This window comes from Solanum dulcamara, chromosome 12, assembly GCF_947179165.1.
Source record: "Solanum dulcamara chromosome 12, daSolDulc1.2, whole genome shotgun sequence".
NCBI lineage: Eukaryota > Viridiplantae > Streptophyta > Magnoliopsida > Solanales > Solanaceae > Solanum > Solanum dulcamara.
This window is the reverse complement of record NC_077248.1, coordinates 9,591,910-9,614,514: the sequence shown is the minus strand read 5'-3', so window position 1 is coordinate 9,614,514 and position 22,605 is coordinate 9,591,910. Positions and strand designations below refer to the sequence as shown.

At 36.3% G+C, this 22,605-nt stretch overlaps 3 protein-coding genes across 4 annotated transcripts; 2 read left to right on the top strand and 1 right to left on the bottom strand.

Annotated features, from left to right (window-relative positions):
- The first annotated feature begins 1,348 nt into the window (after positions 1 to 1,348).
- On the top strand, positions 1,349 to 8,635 carry LOC129876303 (ATP-dependent zinc metalloprotease FTSH 8, mitochondrial-like). The gene is made up of 6 exons (XM_055951701.1): positions 1,349 to 1,506; positions 4,510 to 4,670; positions 5,382 to 5,828; positions 5,928 to 6,695; positions 6,840 to 7,067; positions 7,811 to 8,635. Exons 2-6 carry the CDS (start codon positions 4,551 to 4,553, stop codon positions 8,426 to 8,428), a joined length of 2,181 nt encoding a protein of 726 aa, XP_055807676.1. The 5' UTR covers positions 1,349 to 1,506; positions 4,510 to 4,550; the 3' UTR covers positions 8,429 to 8,635.
- Positions 8,636 to 10,998: 2,363 nt separating this feature from the next.
- LOC129876737 (uncharacterized) lies at positions 10,999 to 18,032 on the top strand. 2 transcript variants are annotated; one of them, XM_055952236.1, is made up of 3 exons: positions 10,999 to 11,282; positions 15,882 to 15,988; positions 17,004 to 18,032. In XM_055952236.1, the coding sequence occupies exons 1-2, from the start codon at positions 11,003 to 11,005 to the stop codon at positions 15,956 to 15,958; spliced, it is 357 nt and encodes a 118-aa protein (XP_055808211.1). In that variant the 5' UTR covers positions 10,999 to 11,002; the 3' UTR covers positions 15,959 to 15,988; positions 17,004 to 18,032. The 2 variants fall into 2 exon arrangements, with proteins under 2 accessions (XP_055808211.1, XP_055808212.1); XM_055952237.1 differs by lacking the exon at positions 17,004 to 18,032 and adding an exon at positions 16,277 to 16,995.
- A 441-nt stretch (positions 18,033 to 18,473) lies between these two features.
- Positions 18,474 to 22,023, bottom strand: LOC129876736 (scarecrow-like protein 9). The gene is made up of 3 exons (XM_055952234.1): positions 21,759 to 22,023; positions 19,005 to 21,376; positions 18,474 to 18,910 (listed from the first exon to the last, which is right to left on the bottom strand). Exon 2 carries the CDS (start codon positions 21,368 to 21,370, stop codon positions 19,091 to 19,093), a length of 2,280 nt encoding a protein of 759 aa, XP_055808209.1. The 5' UTR covers positions 21,371 to 21,376; positions 21,759 to 22,023; the 3' UTR covers positions 18,474 to 18,910; positions 19,005 to 19,090.
- Between the last annotated feature and the right edge of the window lie 582 nt (positions 22,024 to 22,605).

Sequence of the window (22,605 nt, the reverse complement as noted above, 5' to 3'; positions counted from 1 at the left end):
TACATAAAGTTTGAGGAAAATACTCCTGGCATTTCCTACACAATGGAGCTGGAAAAACAGTCTCAATAAGGCATATATCTTGCAACTTTTTCAGTTTTTGCAAACGAAAGATATTTTTATTAATTATCCATTAATACCAAGATTAATAATAGAAGATTTTTTTTTGAACTTTACATATTTATACTTTTTAAAAAATTAATTTTAAATGCAAAAATGAGAAAAAAATAATCAACTCTTTCTTGATTTTATAAATTGATAAATAATTTAAGATATCTATTTTTAATAATATAGATAAATAATATGGGACAGAGGAAGTTAAAGCTTTTAAAACTTATTGTCATGGATATATCATAACATTTGAGTGATTATGATTCCTTTGAAACTTGTGATCCTAAGGATATCACATTAGAGCCTGTTTGGATTGGTTTAAAAGTTGGTCAAATCAATTTTTAAATTATTTTTAGCTTATGATAGTGTTTGTCAAATTTAAAATAAGTTAAAAATCAAAAGTAGGCCCTTCCTATTTTTTTTTTAACTTATAAGTCATTTAGATTTGACTTTTTATTTTTTGACTTAAAAACTATTTTTTTTTCAGTCAATCCAAACAGGCTCTTAGTTTATTTGGTTGAACTTCTAAAATCAACTTATTTTAATACCTGAATCATAAATATATCTTAATATTTGTGTAATTATAACTATTTTGTAATCTTAAAGATATCATTATATGTGTGTGGTTATTAGGCTGATCGATGTACTTCTAGAATTAATTTATTTTGAGAAATATATTTTTTTAAAAGTATTTTCGATAAAAAATAATTCATGTTTGACTAATTTATATGGAAAATTACTTTTAAACAACAATTAATTTTTGATCAATTTTTTTTTAAAATAATATATATTTATTTAAAGTGTTCTTGAATAAGTACTTATAAGGAGAAATTACTTTTCTGCTTATGTTTTAACTCAAAAACACTTTTTCTTTTCCTAAAAACTTGACCAAATACAACCCTAGAAACAGTAAATGAGAAATATAGTAAAAAAGTTTAAATATAATAATATCCATATAAAAAAATAGAGTTCATTAGAGAAATAAAAAAATATCACTGAAACGTAAACAATAACTAAAAACAAAGCAGTAATCCACCACTTTGGAAAAAAAAATAAAAGAACAATCCCATCCCATATAAGATTTTTTTTTAGCATCATTTCGTGCGATCGATGAAGCTACTCTTTACTTAGTTAGTGAGTCTCGAATTTGAATCTTGAATATACAAAAATTCTTCATAGATATGCTGCACGAATTCTGTTCCTTTTTCCAGATATAATATTATATAAATTACTATTTGTTAAGCTACATAATATTTTATGTTGACCAATATGTTTTTGAAAATTTCCCTTTAATTTCTCTAACAATACATAGGAGAAGAACACATTAATATACCCAATTGGCTGGTCTTTCGTCCCCGCCAAGCCATTCCATTTTGCCATTTCTGCAAGCATTTAGAGGTAAGTTCATCAAGCTCTCAGATAATAATGGTGAATATCATACTAGCCTTTTAAAATAATATAACAAACTAACATCTTTACCTTTTTTATTTTATTTTATTACCTAGTGTCTAACCAATTTTTGAATACTTTCACTAATTTCATGGATATGGATAACTCTGTTCACCAGTGCTTGGAGCTAAAAAAAGAATTGCCTTGTGCGTTTTTGTCTACGAACCTAAGACTTAGCACCTTTACCCTTGTAGTTACAACACTCTAGTTTTCTAGCATTTGCTGAAACTGTGAATTGTCTAAGAAATTTATGACCTTAATCATCATATTGTCCACAAGTTGTAAATTCGAGGCGGCACTTGGATTTTGAATTTATGGGTTCTGAATTTTCTAGCAACTTACTAGGTTTTTGATAAGTATTAAGTGTATTGATTTTTTAAATACAAATATAGAGTTTGAACCAAATTAGCGGATTCTGCTGAACGCAGACGAAGATGTAGCTCCGCCCCCTGGTTGTAATTTGCTGAAAGATTCCAGAAACAGAGATTTAATATGTTGATAACAATTTTTACTGCAAGATCATCAATAATCTCATTAGACAACATTTTCGTTTAGATTTGGGATTTTCAAGAGCCAAATGATTAAGGGGTTTGGGTAAAAAAAGTTTTTTTTTTATAAAAAACTGGGTAAATGTCTGGCTCTATTTGTTAGTAACTTGGAAAGCACACATTCACATTTTCGCTAAATTTATATTTTTGAGTGACCAATCATAAGTTCAATGGCTTCAAAGTGGTAAAAGATAGTTTACGGACTTTTGCAAAAAAAAAATAATCAGTAAGTTTAATGACCACTTGAGGGATTAGCCCCTAATTCCAGTTTGATCGTCACTGATGTTACGTTTGATGTTAGAGAACATATGATGGAGTAAAATGGTTTGAAGTGATCTAACAATCGTTTTTCGAAGATGTACTTGTAGGGATTATATCAGTTTTATTCTGAAGTATGTGCATATAATATATAAAAACTTTGAATTCGATATCATTATATATTCATATTTATATAAACATTGTATTATTACAGATAACGTCAAGAATCGAGATGTTCTTCACCTATCAAAAGAAAATGTGTAGATGTACTTTATACAAGAAATTGGTTATAAAACTTTGTGCAAAACTAGTAAGAAATCTTTTAGAGATAGTGATAGAGATCTAATTCTGGTTATAAATCATTTATACTATTTTGGAATATTAGGAAGATGAGAATACTTATCCATGAACAGTCATGAAGTCTACAAAGTGGGATAGAGTCGTCCGTTGGGCTGTAGAGATCTAAATGATTTATGCTATTCCAAAATGAGGATACTTTATCTGTGAATGGTGATGAAAATCAAAAGGTCGGACGGAATTTGAATGTGCTTTTCTTGTGTTGTGTGTAGAGAGCAGACAAAGGAAATTAGAAGAACAGGGATTCAAATTGCCTATTTTCTTTAAGCTGGTTGAGATGTTGGGTATTCTAATTTACTGCTATTGCGTTTCTTTTTAGAGTTCCCAAACTGAAAAGGTAGTAAGCAGTACATTTTAATATTATGTCTTAACAATGGTGTAAAGTGCTTGTATACTAATCATAACCATGTATTAAAGCTTTCCTAGTGCGAAAACCTTAATGTATGGAATAAGTGATAAAGGACATGTATGCTGGAGCCAACACTCGGGATAAGACGGTGGGAGGTGACTCAGAGCACTTTGCTGTTGAGATGGGACTACATCAGGGATCTGTGCTGAGTCCTTTTCTTTTTGCCTTGGTGATGGATGAGCTGACACGTTCTATTCAGGAGGAGGTTCCATGGTGTATGTTATTTGCGGACGACATAGTTTTGATTGATGAGACTCGGGACAGAGTTAATGATAGGTTGGAGGTTTGGAGACAAACGTTGGAGTCCAAAGGGTTCAGACTGAGCAGGACCAAAACAGAATACTTGGAGTGCAAATTTAGTGGTGCGATGGATGAAGAGGGCATGGAAGTGAGGCTTGCCACCCAACCTATCCCCAAGACAGAAAGATTTAAATATCTTTGATCCATCATCCAGAGTAGTAGGGACATCGATGATGATGTCAAGCACCGCATTGGGGCAGCGTAGATGAAATGAAGGCTTACTTCTGGAGTCCTGTGTGATAAGAAAATACCACATAAACTTAAAGGTAAGTTCCATAGAATGGTGGTTAGACCAGCGTTGTTATATGGAGTGGAGTGCTGGCCAATAAAGAACTCTCATGTTCAGAAGATGCATGTTGCGGAGACGAGGATGCTGAGATGGATGTGTAGACATACTAAGAGTGATAAGATTAGGAATGAGGTTATTCTAGAGAAGGTGGAAGTGACATCTGTGGCAAACAAGATGAGGGAAGCGAGACTGAGATGGTTTGGGCATGTGCAGAGAAGGGGTGTCGATGCCCCAGTTAGGAGGTGCGAGCGGTTGGATGTGGGGGTTATGCGGAGGGGTAGGGGTAGATCGAAAAAGTATAAAAGAGAGGTGATTAGACAAGATTTGGCACTACTCCATATCACTGAGGACATGACCTTAGATAGAAAGGTGTGGAGGTCGCGAATTAGAGTAGAAGGCTAGTAGAGATAGAATGGTGTCCTGCCATGTGTCGGTTTAGGGTAGTCGTAGGTCTAGGCGTGTCTTTATAGTTGTGTTGTTATTGCCTTTGATTATCATATTACTTTGCTATCGTTATTGTTCTTGTCTTGTAAATTTGCATCGCTTTTCGTTTTTTGTATTATGCTATATATGTTGTTTTTCGCTCTTGCTTGGGAATGTGACTTTTGAGCCGATGGTCTTTTCGAAACAGCCTCTCTATCTCCATGAGGTAGTGGTAAGGTCTGTGTACATCCTTCCCTCTCCCGACCCCACTTGTGGATTTCACTGGGTATGTTGTTGTTGTTGTAATGTTTTGTTCCCTTTTAGCTTGTCTATGGTGAACTTTTTTTCTTTGGTTTAATCTTTGGCAGAGCAAAGTGCACGTGAACAAGGAAACCTTTAGGAGAACTTCATGAATCAACCTTCATCGAAAAAGAACTTCATGAAGCAACATTACTATATACTACTGTTGCTGTTTATTGGTTCTGTTCTGTCGCCAATATTACTCCTGAGCTATCTTGATCGGGAGGAGGTTAGTTCTTAACCAAGATTTTGTTGTTTCAGCTTCTTTTTCTTCTATGGTAGGATGAGTTTAGTGTCTTAAGAAGCGTGAATTCAATGTGAGTCGATTGTAATCTTTCTGATATCAATGTTATGACCAATTTCATTTAATCGTGGATATCCCTGGTGGAAGAATGAAAATGAAAGAAAATAAACTGTACCAGTAAATGAAGACACTAGGATAGAGGGTGTTCGAGCTAGGCTTTTGATTAGGAAACTTTTCAAGAATGAAATTCTTAGTTTGCTTTTGATATATCGGTTCAAAGTTGGTCTTCGAGATGAAATCAACTTCATTCAGCTGTTTTTGAAATTAGAACAACTTAATTCAAATGTCATATAAAGAAGCTTTGGTGCTCATGCTATTTCATTCAACCACGTGCACTTTCATCTCAGTTTTAGATTCCCAAGTTGAAACATATTCTTCTTAATTTAATTGGTTGTATTGATATCTATAAATGTAATGGTATAATAAGGTTGATTATATTGATGAAGAACTATTACTCAAGGTTTTACAGTGTAGCTATGAAATTAAAGAAGCAACAAATTCTGTATATATTAAATCCTTTTAGTGGTGACTTAGCAGGATTCTATTTTCTGGAAGGGGGCGAGTGTTTGTATTATTCTCATCAGATGGTTGTATTTTCTCTTTGTCATGGATACCACTTTTTGTGTAAATTCTCAGATTAGCTTCCAAGAGTTCAAAAACAAGCTACTTGAACCTGGTCATGTTGATCGAATTGTTGTTGCTAACAAAGAAGTAGCCACAGTTTATATAAGGAATTCTTTACCTGGTAATAATCAAACTTGTGATGACACAGTTCAAGGTCCTATAAGTTGTACAAATGGTAGTAGAAACCTGAGCCACCACAAATATTATTTCAACATTGGGAGTGTTGAGTTATTTGAGCAGAAGCTTAAGGAAGCACAAGAAGCCTCTGGAATAGACCCTCGCAATTATGTCCCTGTGGTATATGTTAATGAGTTGGATTGGTTGCCAGAAATGATGAGGTTTGGTGCAATGATATTGCTTCTAGCCATCCTTTATTATATGGATTGGGGAGGTGTTCGTGGAATATTTAGTATTGGTAAACCGCGTTTCATGAAGATGGACAAAAATGCGAAGAACAAGGTGAGAGTTAGATCCCATTATTGGTACAGCTTCAAAATAACCATTAGTTATTTCATGATTAGTTGGTAATTAAAGTCAGTTGGCACTTTTATGGTACAGGTCTTCTTCATTGATGTCGCTGGATGTGACGAGGCTAAGCAAGAAATCATGGAGTTTGTCCACTTCCTTAAGAACCCCAAGAAATACGAGGAGTTAGGAGCCAAAGTTCCTAAGGGTGCTCTTCTAGTGGGTCCTCCTGGAACTGGAAAGACACTTCTAGCTAAAGCTACAGCAGGAGAGTCTGGTGTACCTTTTCTCTCTATTTCGGGTTCAGATTTTTTGGAGATGTTTGTTGGTATTGGACCAGCTAGAGTTAGGAGCTTATTTCGGGAGGCAAGACGATGTGCACCTAGTATTATTTTCATAGATGAGATTGATGCAATTGGTGGTGCAAGAGGGAGGGGACACTCTTCTGGAGCAAATGATGAACGTGAAAGAACTTTAAATCAACTGCTTGTAGAAATGGATGGATTTGCAACCACATCTGGTGTAGTTATACTTGCTGGCACAAATAGACTTGATATATTAGACAAAGCCTTGTTAAGGCCTGGTCGATTTGATCGCCAGATTACCATTGACAAACCAGACATAAAAGGTCGTGAACAGATTTTCAGAATCTATTTGAACAAGTTGAAAATTGATCAAGAAGCAGCATTCTATTCACAGAGGCTTGCTGCTCTAACACCAGGATTTGTTGGAGCAGATATTGCAAATGTTTGTAATGAATCTGCGTTGGTTGCTGCTAGGAGCGAGAGTACCAAAATCAAAATGCAACATTTTGATTCAGCAATAGACAGGGTGATTGGTGGTCTCGAGAAGAAGAACAAGGTATCCAATCTCCTCACTTCTTTCTTGAGATGCTGTTATAAATTGCAGTCCAGTAGGTTCTTTTAAGAACTTGCAAATGACAAAAAACTTTATGTTTGAATAATATAATTTACGAATTCAAAGCTACCTTTGTGCTTTCTATAGGTCATAAGCAAGCTGGAACGGAGGACAATTGCCTATCATGAATCTGGCCATGCTGTTGCTGGTTGGTTCTTGGAACATGCAGAGCCATTACTTAAAGTGACAATTATTCCTCGTGGTACAGCAGCACTAGGATTTGCTCAATATGTTAGCAGTGAAAATCTTTTAATGACGAAGGAGCAGCTATTTGATATTACATGTATGACTCTTGGTGGCCGAGCTGCTGAGCAGGTAAATTTATCAACTGTCTCCTCTCTTTCAAATGTTTTCTTACAGAATTATCAGTTAATCTTTTGGAAATATCTCATCATGCTGGATGTATATGCAAACCATTCCTACGAAAGACTGTTAGAGCATCCCCCATTGGTTGAAAAAGTAGGAGTCGTCTCCTAATATGGTCTTGGATAATCCTCGCATTGTACTACAAGAAATGACTCATGAGACATTCTCTTTAGGAAACCACCGTTTTTTCATTATCTGCTCTGTCCACACTCAAAGAAATAGTTAGCCTCTAGAAGGTGAATCCCTTGTAACATGAATTACTTGTGTTATGGTTCTGCCAGAATATTTATAGACATCAAAATTGTTTGCAGCATGTCATATTTAGGTACCCTTTTTGATGTCATAATATGAATGAGTAATTTTCTAGGTGTATTTAAGACGACAGTGTCATGCCACCAACTTTTCCAGCGTAACATGCCTAAGTGCGTACATCCTAAATGATTCCGAATGAGTTTGGTCATATTCCATTCTCTGCTTTTCAACTTCAAAGAGCTTCTCAATGAAGTAGTTTGCCTTAATACAACAACTCTGGTTTTTATAGAATGAATAACCTAAAAAGCAACTTCACTGCGTACCTTAATGAAATTCAGTCTCTTAAAATCCTTTTTCTACCTTTTCTTTTTTCCGAACTTCCTACCTTCTATTTTTCACAACGTTCATATGGATATTAACTAGTACTTAATTTTGAGTAGGTTTTGATTGGGAGGATCTCAACCGGAGCTCAAGATGATTTGGAGAAAGTGACCAAGATGACATATGCCCAAGTAGCAGTCTACGGTTTCAGCGACAAAGTTGGTCTTCTTTCTTTTCCGCGAAGAGAAGATACACTTGAGGCATCAAAGCCCTACAGTAGCAAGACTGCAGCACTTATTGACAGTGAAGTTAGAAAATGGGTAGCCAAGGCATATGATCGTACTCTAAAACTTATAGAGGATCACAGAGAACATGTAGCTCGGATTGCAGAATTGCTACTAGAAAAGGAGGTCCTTCATCAAGCAGATCTGGTCCAGGTATTGGGTGAACGCCCGTTCGAGAGTAGTGAGCCCACAAACTATTACAGGTTCAAGCAAGGATTCATAGAAGAAAACGGAGAAACTAAAGATAGCACTGAGGGAAAAACCACACAAGATGATGGATCATCCCCTGTTGAACCGAAGATTGTCCCAGTCAGTGTTGTCAAAGGCAAAAAAGCGCAGGAAATCGCAGAGAAAGGCACAAGGTATGTTGGGGCTTTAAGTGTAAAGCGGAAATGTTCAATTAAAGGATGGGTTCTAGTAAAGAAAGGTGCAATGAAGAAAAAAATTATATGAACAAAATAATAGGAAAAAACACTACAACCAATTGTAATATATGAAGTACAAACCATGTCTATCAAGTTCAAAAACCAGTTTGGAGCTTTAATTTAGATGCAAAGGTGCAGCTTTTAGTTTCTAATTCAGGTTAAATGACTAGTTTTCTTATGTCAAGTTTCTAAATTCCTTTTCTGATAAGTGAAAAATTTATTTATAACACGTTAACAGTGGTGGAGCCAGGAATTGCAACAAGGGGATTGTCTTAGTATAATTATGGTTCGTGTTTTGTAAATGACAATGAAGAATCCAATTTTAGAAAATTGTATAAATTAAAAGTAGTATTAGTATTGTCTTCGGTATTTTTATTATTTTACTATCTTCATACTTCTCACTCCTAGTTTTCTATTACTACTTGTTGCCTCGTATGCCTCTAGTTCTTACTGCTATTGCATATGTCTTCATAAATATTGTGTTTTTGCTTTGAGCCGAGAGTTTTTTGGAAACAACCTCTCTACCTGATAAGCTTAGGATAGATTTGCGTACACTCTTTTCTCCTCATAGCACACTTGTGGGACTATACTGGTCTGTTGTTTGTTGTTACTAGCCCTGATGTTAGTAGGGTACTCCATGAATGATATCAGGGGGGAAAAGGAGAAAACTTCTATTTATCTTGATTCATAATGACTTTAAAAAGTCGCTTGTACTTTTTTCACAAATGTTCACAGGTCTCTTTCTCATGCTCCCTCTGTTTTATTATATATATATATAAATTAATTTCATTTCAATTTCCATTATCTTGGTGAAGGGGTCATGCATCCCAACCTATATCCAAATTTAACAATAATTTTCCTAACATAAATAGTGACTAATTCATGATTTTCACTAAAAAAATTTGAAACACAAAAATGTAGTGTTTGAGTTTTTCCAAAAGTTGCATTGGAGAAGAATTATTTGCAACAACTTATCTCACTCAAAATGGTTGTTCACCTTAACGTTGGTAGCTCATGGATTGACTATGACCTGGAATCAGCCGTTCCGATCCTTGCCTAACAGATGAGAAGGCATCTTCTTTTGATTCACGAAATGTGATCTCGGACATGATGAGAGTTTATATTATATTGATAATTCAATTTTTTTTCAATACCGGTGCAATATATCGGTGCAATATGAAAGAGTCCTATAGAATTCCTTTGAATACGAATGAGATAAAAGAACACTTTAAAGGAAGCAGACAAAAAAGCTAATGAGAAAGCATATGTTTACATTCATAATTACCATAAGTTTTTTTTCTAATTGAGATTGACTTGATCCTCAGTATATCCTAATAAAACCTAAAATCTTAGTCCCTTGCCTTTTCCTTTTGATAGACTAGCTTGCGCGCCTTCTCTATGACCGTGCTTTCTCTTCTGTGTTAGCAAAGGAAGAATAAAAGTAGAAACAATCGGCCAAATGATTGTTATTCGACTTATAATTATAATGCCAATAAACACAACTACTTAATTTCTTTTTGAAACCATCCTATTTCAAATTCTGAATATCACAAATCAAACATATGACGTACGTAATGTCGTCAACTTAATAATTATATGATGTAAGTATAACATACACTTCTCAAAAATAAAAGAATTTTAAAATTGAAATGTGATCCATTTATTTTTAGGGATAATTATTATTATACTCCCGAAAAAAAACTATTTACCATTGAATACCCCATTATTTTCATACCCTTTATTTTTAATTATTTCGCGCATTTGATATCATGACAGTATATAATATATCTAATGGTATCAAGCAGTTTCGCTGAAGCACTGTTTCTTTCATCTTGATACCTCAGAGTATAATATACTCTGATGGTATCAAGAAGAAACTGCTCGATAAATTGCTTGATACCATCACAGTATAATATACTCTGATGGTATCAAAGAAGAACTAGGGAAGGAGCACTGGCGTAAATACACGTTTGATACTATGAGAGTATATATATACTCTGGTGATATTAAGAAGGAAGAGAAAGTGTTTCAGCGAAACTGTTTGATACTGATGGTATCAAAGAGTAGCAGTGATGCTCACATCAGCACGACGTCATGCACGAAATTAAATGAGAGAAAATGGGGTAAGAAGGTAAATAATTTAGGTCATAAATCTATTAAGAGTAAATAATTTGAGTTGAATCCAATTTTGATAAATAATTTCACAATTAATCTATTTTCTCTTATTTTTTATTTATCAGGTTTCACTAAGAGCAAAATTTAAACCAATATTATAAGTCAAAAGATAGTGAACAGAATCCAAATAGTTTTCTCGATAATCGTGTCAGTCGATTACAACTGAAATTTCTTCTTGTTTTGAGAAAATGAATGAATTAAATAAAGACAAAATAAAAAAACAAAACTGAAAAATTACACTATATATAGGGCTCCAGCAAAATCTCAAGCATTTCTTCAAGGAGGCACTATTCTCTCTCAATCGATCAATTTCAGAGAAAGCATAATCACTCGAAAAAATCAAGGTTTTCATTTCAAATTCAGATTCAATTGCTTAGATTATCTGTTTTTCACGATTTTGTTTTTTGTAATCTGCAGAATCGAAGCAATGGCTGAGGACAAAATCATTGCCGGAGAAGAGAGTTTCAATCAGGATAACAGTCATGATGAGACGACCGGTGATAATCAGTCATTATCTGAATCTGAGGTGTCTGAGGTATCTGAATGCATTGAGAAGGAAATGGAGGAACTTGAAGTGCGACGTACTAAAGTTACTTGTCCTGTCTCTCTAATGATCATGGATCGTCATAAGGAAATACTCTTTAATTACCTCGGAATTAGGCAAAAGAGGTTGGAAGAGGTGATGTATGGAGTTCAGCCAGGTCAAGGTATATCATATTCTAGTTGTGTGCATGTCTATAAATTAGTGAATGCTTTCCTTTGCGTATAGACATACACTTGTAGCGAAGTTATTCTTAAATTCTTCCGATTGATCTTAGTGATTTGGTGAAAAGGTGTCACGATCCGATTCCTCAGATCATGATGGCACCTACAATAACTCATTAGCAAAAACTAAACAAGAGTGACGAATTATAAAAATAAGGAGAAAGAATAAGCGTAAGTCACAAGTACAGAACTGCTATAAAATAAAAGATGAGTACAAGTCCCAAAAGTGGACCGGACATATATATACAACAACTGGCTAGTCTCAAAAGGCAAAAGACGGGTCATCCATACTGAAGGAGACAGAAGTGACCCAGAAACGCCAAGTGCTTACCCTAGTCTCCGAATCTGACTGCAACAAGCTCGATCTATTCGTGACGGTAGCTGGTGCTCGATCCTGCATCACGAAAGTAGATGCAGAGTGTAGTATGAGTACCAAGACAACAAGTACCCAGTAGGCATCATAGGTCGACTGAGCAGAAAAGGTAAAAACAATATGAAAAAGAGGAATAAGCCTAAATAAGAGTCAACATAAGCATCACAAGTGAAAAAAATACTATCTACGAGAGCTACAGTTCACTATACCCAACTGGGCCCCCATAAGCTCACCAGGGACACTCGTGCGCAATTTAAATAAAAATCCGAATGAACCCCCATAAGCTCACCGAGTACACAGAATAGCTACAACTACCAAGGCTGGAAATCAAGAATCTGCGAGGTCAGGAACTGAAGAACTGTATCATTTCCAAACCCAGAATCTCCAAGAGTCAACGGACTAGGGGTGCCTTAGGAGTCGAGATCGGGACTGAGACCCAGATGCTCGCCCGAATATTCATAGTGGCCAAGGCCGAGACTGAGTACCCGGATGCTTATCATAATACATCAGTACAGTTGAGGTCAGGACTAGGTACCCAGATGCTCGCCGTAATACATCGATGCGGTTGAGGCCTGGTACCCGGATACTCGCCGTAATACATCGATATGATTGAGGCCAGGACTAGGTACCCGGATGCTCATCATACTAGCAAGCCGGTAGAGGCCGGAGCTGGGTACCCGAATGTTCCCCGATAATTCAGAACGGAGGCCGGAACTGGGTACCCGGATGCTCACAGATAATTTATCCCATGGTTCCGAATATATCCTTTCCAACTAAATAACAACAGTACCGAAAATCTTTTCCCCAATGAGTCAACTGATATACCATCAAAACTTGAACCGGAGCCAAAATCAATGATCACGAAATCTATTATTGCCGACACATCACGAAAGTCACGATTATACCGAGTTATGGATGAGGGTTTTATTAAGAGCAAGGGTATCTCCTAGCTAAGGCCAACTACTAGGCATTAGCCCGCTACACCATTCTACAAGGATCTAAGTCCACCGGAGTGACGTCAGGGCATCTAAAGCAAGTTTACATCCTATACTAAGGCCAACATACTCTACAGTATCAACAACATGCTCATTCAACTCTTCTTATAATACTTACAAATAACGATAAGATACACATGCTTCTAAATACCCGAAAAACCCGATAACAAGCCTAAAGCATGATTTCTAACACCTGAGATATACAATTAAACTACCCAACCAAAATTTCAACTATTTCAACATACTTTCACACATTCCATCTCAATCTAAAGAAAGGTAACTGTAGCCTACCTGTAGGCTAAACACGCGAGCTTCAAATTACTGTGTTGGGGCTTTTCCCTTTCTAACAGCCTCGGAATACTGCCACGATATCAAAAACAGTACCACGACGTCGATACGGTCGTTTAGACACTAATTTTATAATTTTTAGAGATGGTCCAATTTTGGGGTCTAACATGGGAATTGTGGGACCCGCATACAAAATTCTGGATTTGACCCCCAAAATAGGTTTCAAACATCACCCCAAGCTCACAATTCATATTTATAACACAATTTGGGGTGGAAAAATAACGCAAGACGATCAAACAATCAATTTCCACATTTTCAAACTAAGAAAACAAACAAGGCAGCCTCTTTACGCGTCGATTTCTCAAAAATGAAAATCTCTCAATCAAAACAAATTACACCATGACGTTTCTTGTAAAAAAAACCTACAATCTAGCCTCAAGAATCACTCAAAATAGAGTTATATTGACCAAGATACACTCTTCCAAAATTCAACAAAATTTCATTCTGAAAAAGACTAAATCAGTAACTAAACATGCATTTTTACCTCAAACAAAGCTTCCCCTTGCGTTTCTGAGCTCACCAAGAGATTACTAACGAAATTCTCTTGAATTTAAACCCTTGAATCACCAAAATTAGGTTTATATAGGCCAAATAATAACTTCTCAAAGTTCTTCAAAAAATCATTCCAAAAATGGACACTGCTACAAATAAAATCAAGATTTTTATCTGAATCGAATGCCCCAAATCAGTTTTCAAGCTCTCCAATGTGTTCTCCACGAAAAATCTCACAAGTTTGACTTTTGAATCACCTAATTTGGAGCTATATAACTCAAGTTGTAGGGTTTTAAAGTTGAGGCCAAACCTAAAAACGGGCTTGCACCAGATTTTCTGTAACACCGATTTTGGAAAAGTTCAAAATCTCCAACAGGGTGCTCAGGATTCGTTCGGAATTCGATAAAAATAATTCAGATATGCTACCCCACTAAATTTGATATTCCGGACTCAATGGTTCATTCAGGATTCTCATACAAGATCATTTTAAGAAAAAATGGGTTCCACTCCTAAATGTCATTTTAAGCCACATTCCACAACGGGCCTCGAGATTAGATCGGAAGCCTCGGAAAGCGAACGAAGGGTCGTTCTACACCAAAATAGACATTTCGGAACTAACCGCTTTGTCAAAATTTTCATCCAAGTGCGTATTCCAAGAGTATTGACCAAAGTCAATCATAAGCTAACTTTCAAAGTCAAAAGCGTCAAATGGTCCCAAACTCGTATCGATTGCCTCGATAGTCATTCCAACAATGTTACTAGCCTAATTTGGCCATTCTGGAGCTGATGGAACCATCAGAATTCGAGGTCTCCTTGACCCAACTCGAAAAGTCGCAACTAAACCAACTTAGGCCTTCAAAATACCAAAATGGGCTCGGGACCTCTAAAAATTCAGCCAACACTTCTTCTAGACCAAAAACCATCCCCCGAATCCAACGGAGTCGTCGGAATTTCATTCCGAGCATTGAAACTTCAAAAGTTGACCAAAGTCAAATCTTGGCTTAAAATTCCTCAAATTCTCAACTTAAGGCTTCAAATCTTCGTTACAACTCCAAAACTGATTCCGTAAAGTCTCCTAAGCCAATTTCGACATTTCGGAGCTACTGGAATCAAAGGAATTCCTTTTCGAGACCTGTAGCTCCGATTGACCTCAAATACCACTTTTTAATACTTAAAGCTTATGAAAACTCAAAATTTTCAAAGACTTAACTTTTCACAGAATTTTCTAAAAATCAACACCCAGTACCAATCAGAAATGACTCGTGACATTCCACTTAAAAACGAAAAAACGACTCTCCAGGCGGTTACCTTTGCCCCACGCATCTAACCAGCTCGCGTGGTTCACCGGTTCCACCCACACCGAGATGGAGAGAGATAGTCGGGCAAGAGCGCTATCAAAGACTGTTTCCCTGGAAGAAGAGCTGGGAGCGAGTGCTTATTGATTGTTCTCTATGCGAAAATATTTATCTTTTGTCTTAATCTTAATAAAAAACGCAGAGACTTCGGTCGAATGAGTTGAACTCTGTTCAACGAAGCGCAGCCTTTCAAGCCAATCTCTTGATTCACATGAATGTGAAACCACTTGAGTTCGGTTTCCCCTGGAAATGATGGAATAAGCTTTTCTTCTAGTTCCTTCTTGTACAATCATCTGATGAATTCTCATCAAATAGCTCTTCCACTTCCAGTGGTCACATAGTTACAAACCCAAAAACTTCAGCATGGATGGATAGATGCCATACGGCCGTTAGCTACGTATGAGAGAAGTAGTGCTGCTTCCAAGATAGGTACCATGAAATCAAGACCCCTCACTGCTCGGAATATCCTTCTTTCGTACCCAAGAGTAGCCCTATTTCTAACTTCTCTTTTTAATACGCAATTTCAAGTGAGAATTCAAGTTCCGCTTTGGAGAATTCCAGAACACGTATCAGAGAATATAAAAAGAATCAAAAAAAAGCTCAGAAAAAATGAGAAAAGCGCTTCAATCGGCCTGCATCAGCGGAAAATGGAACTATCGAATCATGACAACTAAAAGGAGGGTAAAATAATCATTTTACAAAATTTTCAAAAATGACCATCTGGGTCATTACAAAAAGGGAATTTAGTTATCTGTAATTCTGTGGATTGTTAAGAATTGGAGTTGATATAGAAGCTTCTTTGATTAATTCGACGCCGAAAAATACATCTCTAATTTTTGTTTTTCCAGGTCTTAAATGCCTTTTCAATTGATAAAGTTTATCGTCTTCCAACTTACTTATAGACTTAATCTTTCCTTCAGAGCTGTAACTTCTTTGACTGAATTTTAATCCTTGAAATACTGATGTTTCCAATCTCAGAGTCCCTTAAAGAGGATTATCAGACCTTGACTGACCTGGAAATTGAGATAAATACTGATGAGAAGACGAAAATCTGATGACGGAGCATGGTGATCTGCAAGTTAAAGGTACAGCTTCAGTTCTTACTGTCTGTCTTGTGTATGTAGGGTTGTATATCCGAAGAGCATTCATGTAATAATCCTTTTTATGATCATTTGGAAATTACTTATGTATTTTTTGATTAGAAGATTTGATTAATGCTCTGATCTATTTGCTTAAGATATTCATTGAAGTTTCTCTCAGATTCTGCTAAATTATTCTAATAGGCCTCCTGTCTGTGTTCATCAGAGGTCAGCTTCATAATTGTTGTACTTTTATCTCTTTGTTAAAACTCTGTTCTGGTATATTCGTTTCAGATGTTTGCTCATCTTGTTATTCATTGGATTTCTACCAGATTCTGCTAAATTATTCTATTAGGCCTTCCGTCTATGTTTTGAGAGGTTCAACTTCAAAATGGTTGTACTTTTATCTAGCACTTATTTTTTACTCTATTCTGATCTATTTGGTAAGATGTTTGCTCATATTCGTATTCATTGAACTTTCTCTCCGATTCTACTAAATTATTCTATTAGGCCTTCTGTCTGTGTTCACGAGAGATTCAGCTTCATAATTGGGATTTGCTGCAGTTTGAAACTTCCTTTCGGCTGAATGGTGAAGATTCTGCAGTGTTTTGAACATCATCTCTTTGTCTTTCATTATGGAGGCTCAAGAGAAAGTGAAAGTGAATCACGATAATGTTGATGAACAAGGCTCTATGTATCATGAGATTTCAGAGTTAAAAACTTTAGTGTTCATTCTATTTGCCTTACAGTAATACAGCTATATACAATTCATATACAACATGTAGAAGAAAATTTACTAAAAATAAATTGCAACATCCTTGGAATATAAGTCACACAGTCTCTTTATTATAAGAGCATATCACAATCCCATATTCTGGTTATTTGATTCCCAAAAGATATGGGATTTTCCTTTGTGTTTCGAACACTTTGTAACTTGTTAGCTTAATTTAACTAATTTATCACACCTTATGTATGCCGTTTACATCCTTAGCAAGTACTTAATACTTTTATCATTTTTCAGAGACGACAACTGATGAGAATCCTAAGAAAGATTCAGCTGGGACTTCTCCATTAGGTGGATTCTTTACTAAACAGGGCCAAGAGGGGAAATGCATGCTTGACCTAAAGTGAATCTCACCACCGGTAGCAGAAAAAGAGATGAAAAAGAGTGATGATTACAAGCAGTTTAGCATTGGCAATTTGAGTAGTGGTGATTTGATCAGTCGCCATTTTTTTTAATTGAGTTTGAACCATGCAAAAGCAAAAGGGTTGAAGAAAGTTGAAGTGGCAGATGGCGATGTTGATTTGAAAGGAGGAAAGGAGACTACTGCTGATTGTGGCATAAATAGCAACCCTGAAAATGAGGAGAAGGGCAACAACTGAGGTTTGCAAGTTAAAACTTTGTTCATATTTCAAGGTTTAGAAGTTAACAAATTTTCTCTGGTGTAAATAAAGCAGTGAAGTATGAGAGCTGAACCAACAAGGGTTGTGGGTGGAGTAGTAAGTACTTCATCCTTAACCAGAGGTCTCGGGTTCGAGTCCTTTGGGTACGGAGTCGCCTTTGTTATGGAGCGTTTTACCCCTTGATGTGGAACTTCCCAGTGCGATTCCGGATTTAGTTGGTCTCCAATGTGGAAACCAAACACCGGGTGGAAAATAAAAAAAAAGAAATATGAGAGCTGATGTTGAGACTAAGAACGACTTGTTTTGTCCTAAGATTTGGTGTGAGTACTTTTTGGTGAAAAGCAAGTAAGGACAGCAAAATCTTCAAATAGGTCATTGCATTAGAATGCTAAAGTGAAACACACACGAATATTGTGAGACAGAAAGATTAGTTTTTAGCTGAATGAGAATAAGGTGCAGCAGCTTATTACTAGACTTGAATCTTGACATTCAGTTTTAATACAATGCTTAGTCCTGTATTTATTTTCTCCGTATAGTGTTCCCTCCATTTTCTAATTTCCAAATTGCTAATCGAATAGAACACACACTGCCTGAAAAAAGAAACTACAAAGGTTTCATTTTAGCAGTGTCTAGTTTCTAGTTAAAAGATGAGTTAATGGTCAAACACTCTTGAAGTGATTCCCTTTGTATTAAAACACAGCTTGATGCTGAGTTGGTCAAATATAAAATCATGCATACGTAAGTTGTCATTTTCTGATAATTAAGTAGAAAGTATTTTATAAAAAGAACTCCCTCACATTTCCTAGATGCATAATATTCTTTTTTTGCTCAATTTGAATGAAACAAGACGCATTTGGAATCCACACACTCTGTTCTGCATATCCTAAATTATTTTTGTTGATCTATAAAAGTTTTATGCTTTTGAGGTCTTTGGGAAGAAAAATAGAAAAGGCACCCCACTTGCAACATCGCAACATTATTAAATTCCAGATTGCCTATTGCGAACCAAATATTCTTGAGAAGAAACTTGGATATCCAAAAACTTGCTCTCTTTTCATAGTGGAAACCCAAATAATGGACAAAGAAGTGAAACAAACAAGAAAGCAATGTTTCATAACAAACGTGTTGCACATAAGCACCCAAGGATGTGGCGAAGTAGTCCCGAAGCGAGAAAAAGCCTCGAGATCAGGAAAGAAATCTCACTAGAGACCAAAAAAAAAAACTCTAGGCGGTTTCTTCACATCTACCTAGGTCTTGGTGAGTAGAGTTATTGGGTAGTAGCAGGTATTCAAGGAATTGGTCGAAGTGTGTGCAACCTTAGCTTGTATACCACTGATATGGGAAAAAAACAAATGTGCTTCACACTTTGCGGAAATGACTATCTTCTAGCCATTTGACTTTATCATCATTGACAAGAGTATGTTCTGAAGCCTCCCTTTGTCTGATCATTTATTGAGTATTGAGCAACGACATGACCCTTGTGTCACTGGTGTGAACAATATCTAGAATGAGCTTGCCACATACCTGCACGGGTGGAAAATTTTGTCACTTTTAGATGTGAAGAGACGAAGTGGAATAAGAACAAAACATGTGATGAAAAATAGGCTATGAGACTTACATCTGTATTGTTGAATTCTCCAAATATGTGGAAGTACAAGTTCATTTTCAAAAGACAGCATGCTAATAGCATGCCTTGCAGGTTTCTTAAATAGGTGTCCAACAAGATAAGGCGTAGATTGTTCTCCCTTTCCAACCCAGCAACATCCACTTGTTATCTTGATCTATTACAAAGTCTTTGTGATAGCTTGCTCTCACCTTTTCAACTGCAGTATTCATGATCTCCTGTTGCTCAAAAGGTATTTGTGTAAACCTTGCCCTTAGATGACGAACTTGCCACTGTTTATATGTCTCTGGCCTTTCAACTCTTTCCCATCCCTCACAAGCTATCACATTTAGGGCTTCCCTCCCAAAGATCTCTCTCTCAATTAACATTCTTTCTGGAAACTCACGGGGTACATTAGCTTCCAGCATATCAAAAAGTGCTGAAAAATGAAACAGGACCTCACGGAACCGTGTGACAAAGAATGGGGCGCTATAGGCCCCATTGACAATCCCATGGATGAAAATGTCTGGATTGATCTCCCTAATTAGATTGAGAACGAGAGTTCTAGAACTGTCAGCTGATTCGGTCAAATCGTGCAAGTTCCTAAATCTATACAAACAATTGACAACAAGATACTCATCCTTTTCAAGCTTTAGATCCTCAAGTCTGATGGTTTCCCATTTCTTTGCTATTGCTTGGTACTCAAATGGAACATTAAAGGACTTGGCATAATCGCTCAAACGGCGTCCTGTTTCTTCAATCCTTTCTGCTGGCCTGAAACCAGGTTGAGGAAATTCTATACCAGTAATGCGAAGTTTTGGTGGCCCACCTTCTCTTGCTGCAATACGTTGAATAAGCGTAGGCCATTGAAAGCCATAGAGGATACCAAAGTCAATGACATGGAGCCTTGTAGCATTCCTTGCTTTTCTAATGATTGTCTTGTTTGAGGTAAAACCTGAAATCTTTCTGAATGGGCATGAAGCAAGATACAAATGGTAGGCCTTTAAAAAATCAGCTGCTGATGTTCTTTTATTGATGAGGGCCTTATAAATCTGGCTACCAGTGCCTGCCAAACGTGCTTCCAGACCATCTGCAAAGCAATGAGCTAATCTTTGGTTGCCATCTCCAAAAGGAGATGAATGGAATCTAATCTGTTTCAGCAGCTCAGTTGCACTCCTGCAATCATCAGCAGCAACAGCCTGTGCACAATTTATTAAAAGAGACCTTAAATCTATGACTTCCTTTTTACCAGAGTATTTCTTCCCGCGGCCTCCCTTCCCTACAGTAAATCCTTTTGATTGCACCGGGGGTTTTGTTCTAGCATTCTTCAAGCTCTCACGATAAGCTGTCAATGCTTCCCTTCCATCCCCCATGCTATGCAACAAAATTACATCAAACTCCTCCGAACGAACTGTAGATTCTGTATAAACTGCAGCTTGCTTGCTACTTCTTTCTTCTTCTAAATCCCTATCATCTCTATGAGGATTTTTCCTCCCTCTAGGCCCTGTAGGTGAACTCCCTACCTCATCCCTTTTCTCCACCTGAGCTGCCACACAACCACTTTTCTCCTGAGGCAGCAAGTCACTGATAACCACATTGTCCAACAACTTATTATTAGTAGGGAGGAATTTGCTCGCTTCTTCCACTCCTTTCCTAAAGTTCCAAATCAGGTGGCTATCATTATATATATCAGGAATATGAAGAGGACTTACAGGAGAGTCCAAGAACCCATATACAAGATTATTTATGCTATTTGATGAGCTAATCGAAGAGTAAGTACCATTACAAACGGAAAGGCCTTGTTCATAATAGGAATTATGATCACTGGAAATGCTAACCAACCTTGGATCAATTAGGTAACTACTACTGTCAATGACATTACTTGTAGAACTATACAAACTTCCTGAGTAATAGCCATCCGGTATCTCACCGTTCTGGTCAGTAATGGACAGGTTCTGCTGAGGTGAAGGCGGATACTTCTTGCCAAGGGCCTCATAAAATGACCTCTCTTTCGCTTGAAGTTCCAACGACTCCTGAAGCATATGTGTCTTGTCCTCCATATCTTCTTCCATTAGCATCTGATTTATATAGCTCAAAACCGTATCCGAGAAATCAAAGTCTTCATTGTAGTCATCCTCAGTACCAATCTCAGAAGTCAATGCTGTATTGTTTGTTGGTGAAGGGTCATTTGAAAGAGATTGAACATTATGTTGGACAAAACTATTTTCAAATTTTGGACCATTGACTAGTTTCTGATCTGGATAAATAGCCCCAATTATAGGTTCATTATTCTTCCAATTATCTGAAAAGCTGAGTAAGGATTGGTTCTCCAGATTGAATCCATTCACAGTAGTAGGAAATCTATTGAACCTTGGATCCATTTTAACCTAGTAATTCATAAGTTCTCATATCAAATCTCAATGTCACATGATTCTCCAAAAACCATTAAAAAAAGGAAGAAGAAAAACACCAAGATTATTGAACGAGACAAACAACAAATCATGCATTAACAAGATTGAATTTTATCACAGATTATCTGAACTATCTTCAGATTCTTGCCACCATTAGATCCTTTTTTATACAAAAAAGTCATAAACAAAGTTGCATCATTGACTCAAAAGTTGTGCTCATATATAAAGTACTTGAACAAAAATCAAGAATTTACATGCAAGCATAACCCCACCCCCACCCCCACCCCCACCCCCACCCCCCAAAAAAAAATTAAATTTTTTTACAGTTGATATGAAGGGAAAAATGTAAAGGGCATACCTCAAAGCTAAGGAAAGAAGAAGAAATGGAGAAAGAGGCACTGTGGGGGGAATTAGAGAGTTTGTTTTATATTGCAAAGCTTTAGCCAGTTAAGTGATCTTTCTTGTGAAATTGAAAGTTTACTGTGGTCAGCTTTCAAAATGAGAGCACAGAATTGGTGTGGATTTAGACCAATTAGTATATTATTTGCAAGTAACCTGTAAACAAGAACCAATAATTTTTTATTTTATTTTGTATCAGCTTCCTTTTTGAGTGGGCACGTTACTGTACTGTTCAGAAGTGGATTGCATGTGCTTGAATACAAAATTGTTGTTTTCTATTCAGCAGTCGGCACGTATTAAGGTGCTGACAACCCTTGTGATGCACACTTTTAACTCTTGCCTCTTATTTCAACAAAATCTCAAGAAAAATATGACAACAAAGAATGATCGGATTATGTTGATTTGTCTATTTAGTAAAGATTATATAACAATTACATAATTTTTGATAATTTTCTTATTTTTTATATTTATAAGAAAAAATATAATTTTAAAAAATTTAATTTATATGTTTAAATAAAATTTTAATTTCACATCAATTAAATTTCATATCGCATATCCAAATAAGTTCTATAAAGGAGTGCCATTAGGGGTATGTTTAGCATGAAGGCAAATATTTTCATGAGAAATAAGAGGTTTTTTTTTTATATATACATATATTTGCTAAATAAATAAAAAATATTATCTCAAAAATATTTATATTAAATATTGGGTGCATGGTCCAGGGACATTGGTGGGTGAGGATGAGATAATAAGTTAAACTACTATTTTTTTAAATTTACATCTAAGGTGTGGCCCTCGAGGTATGC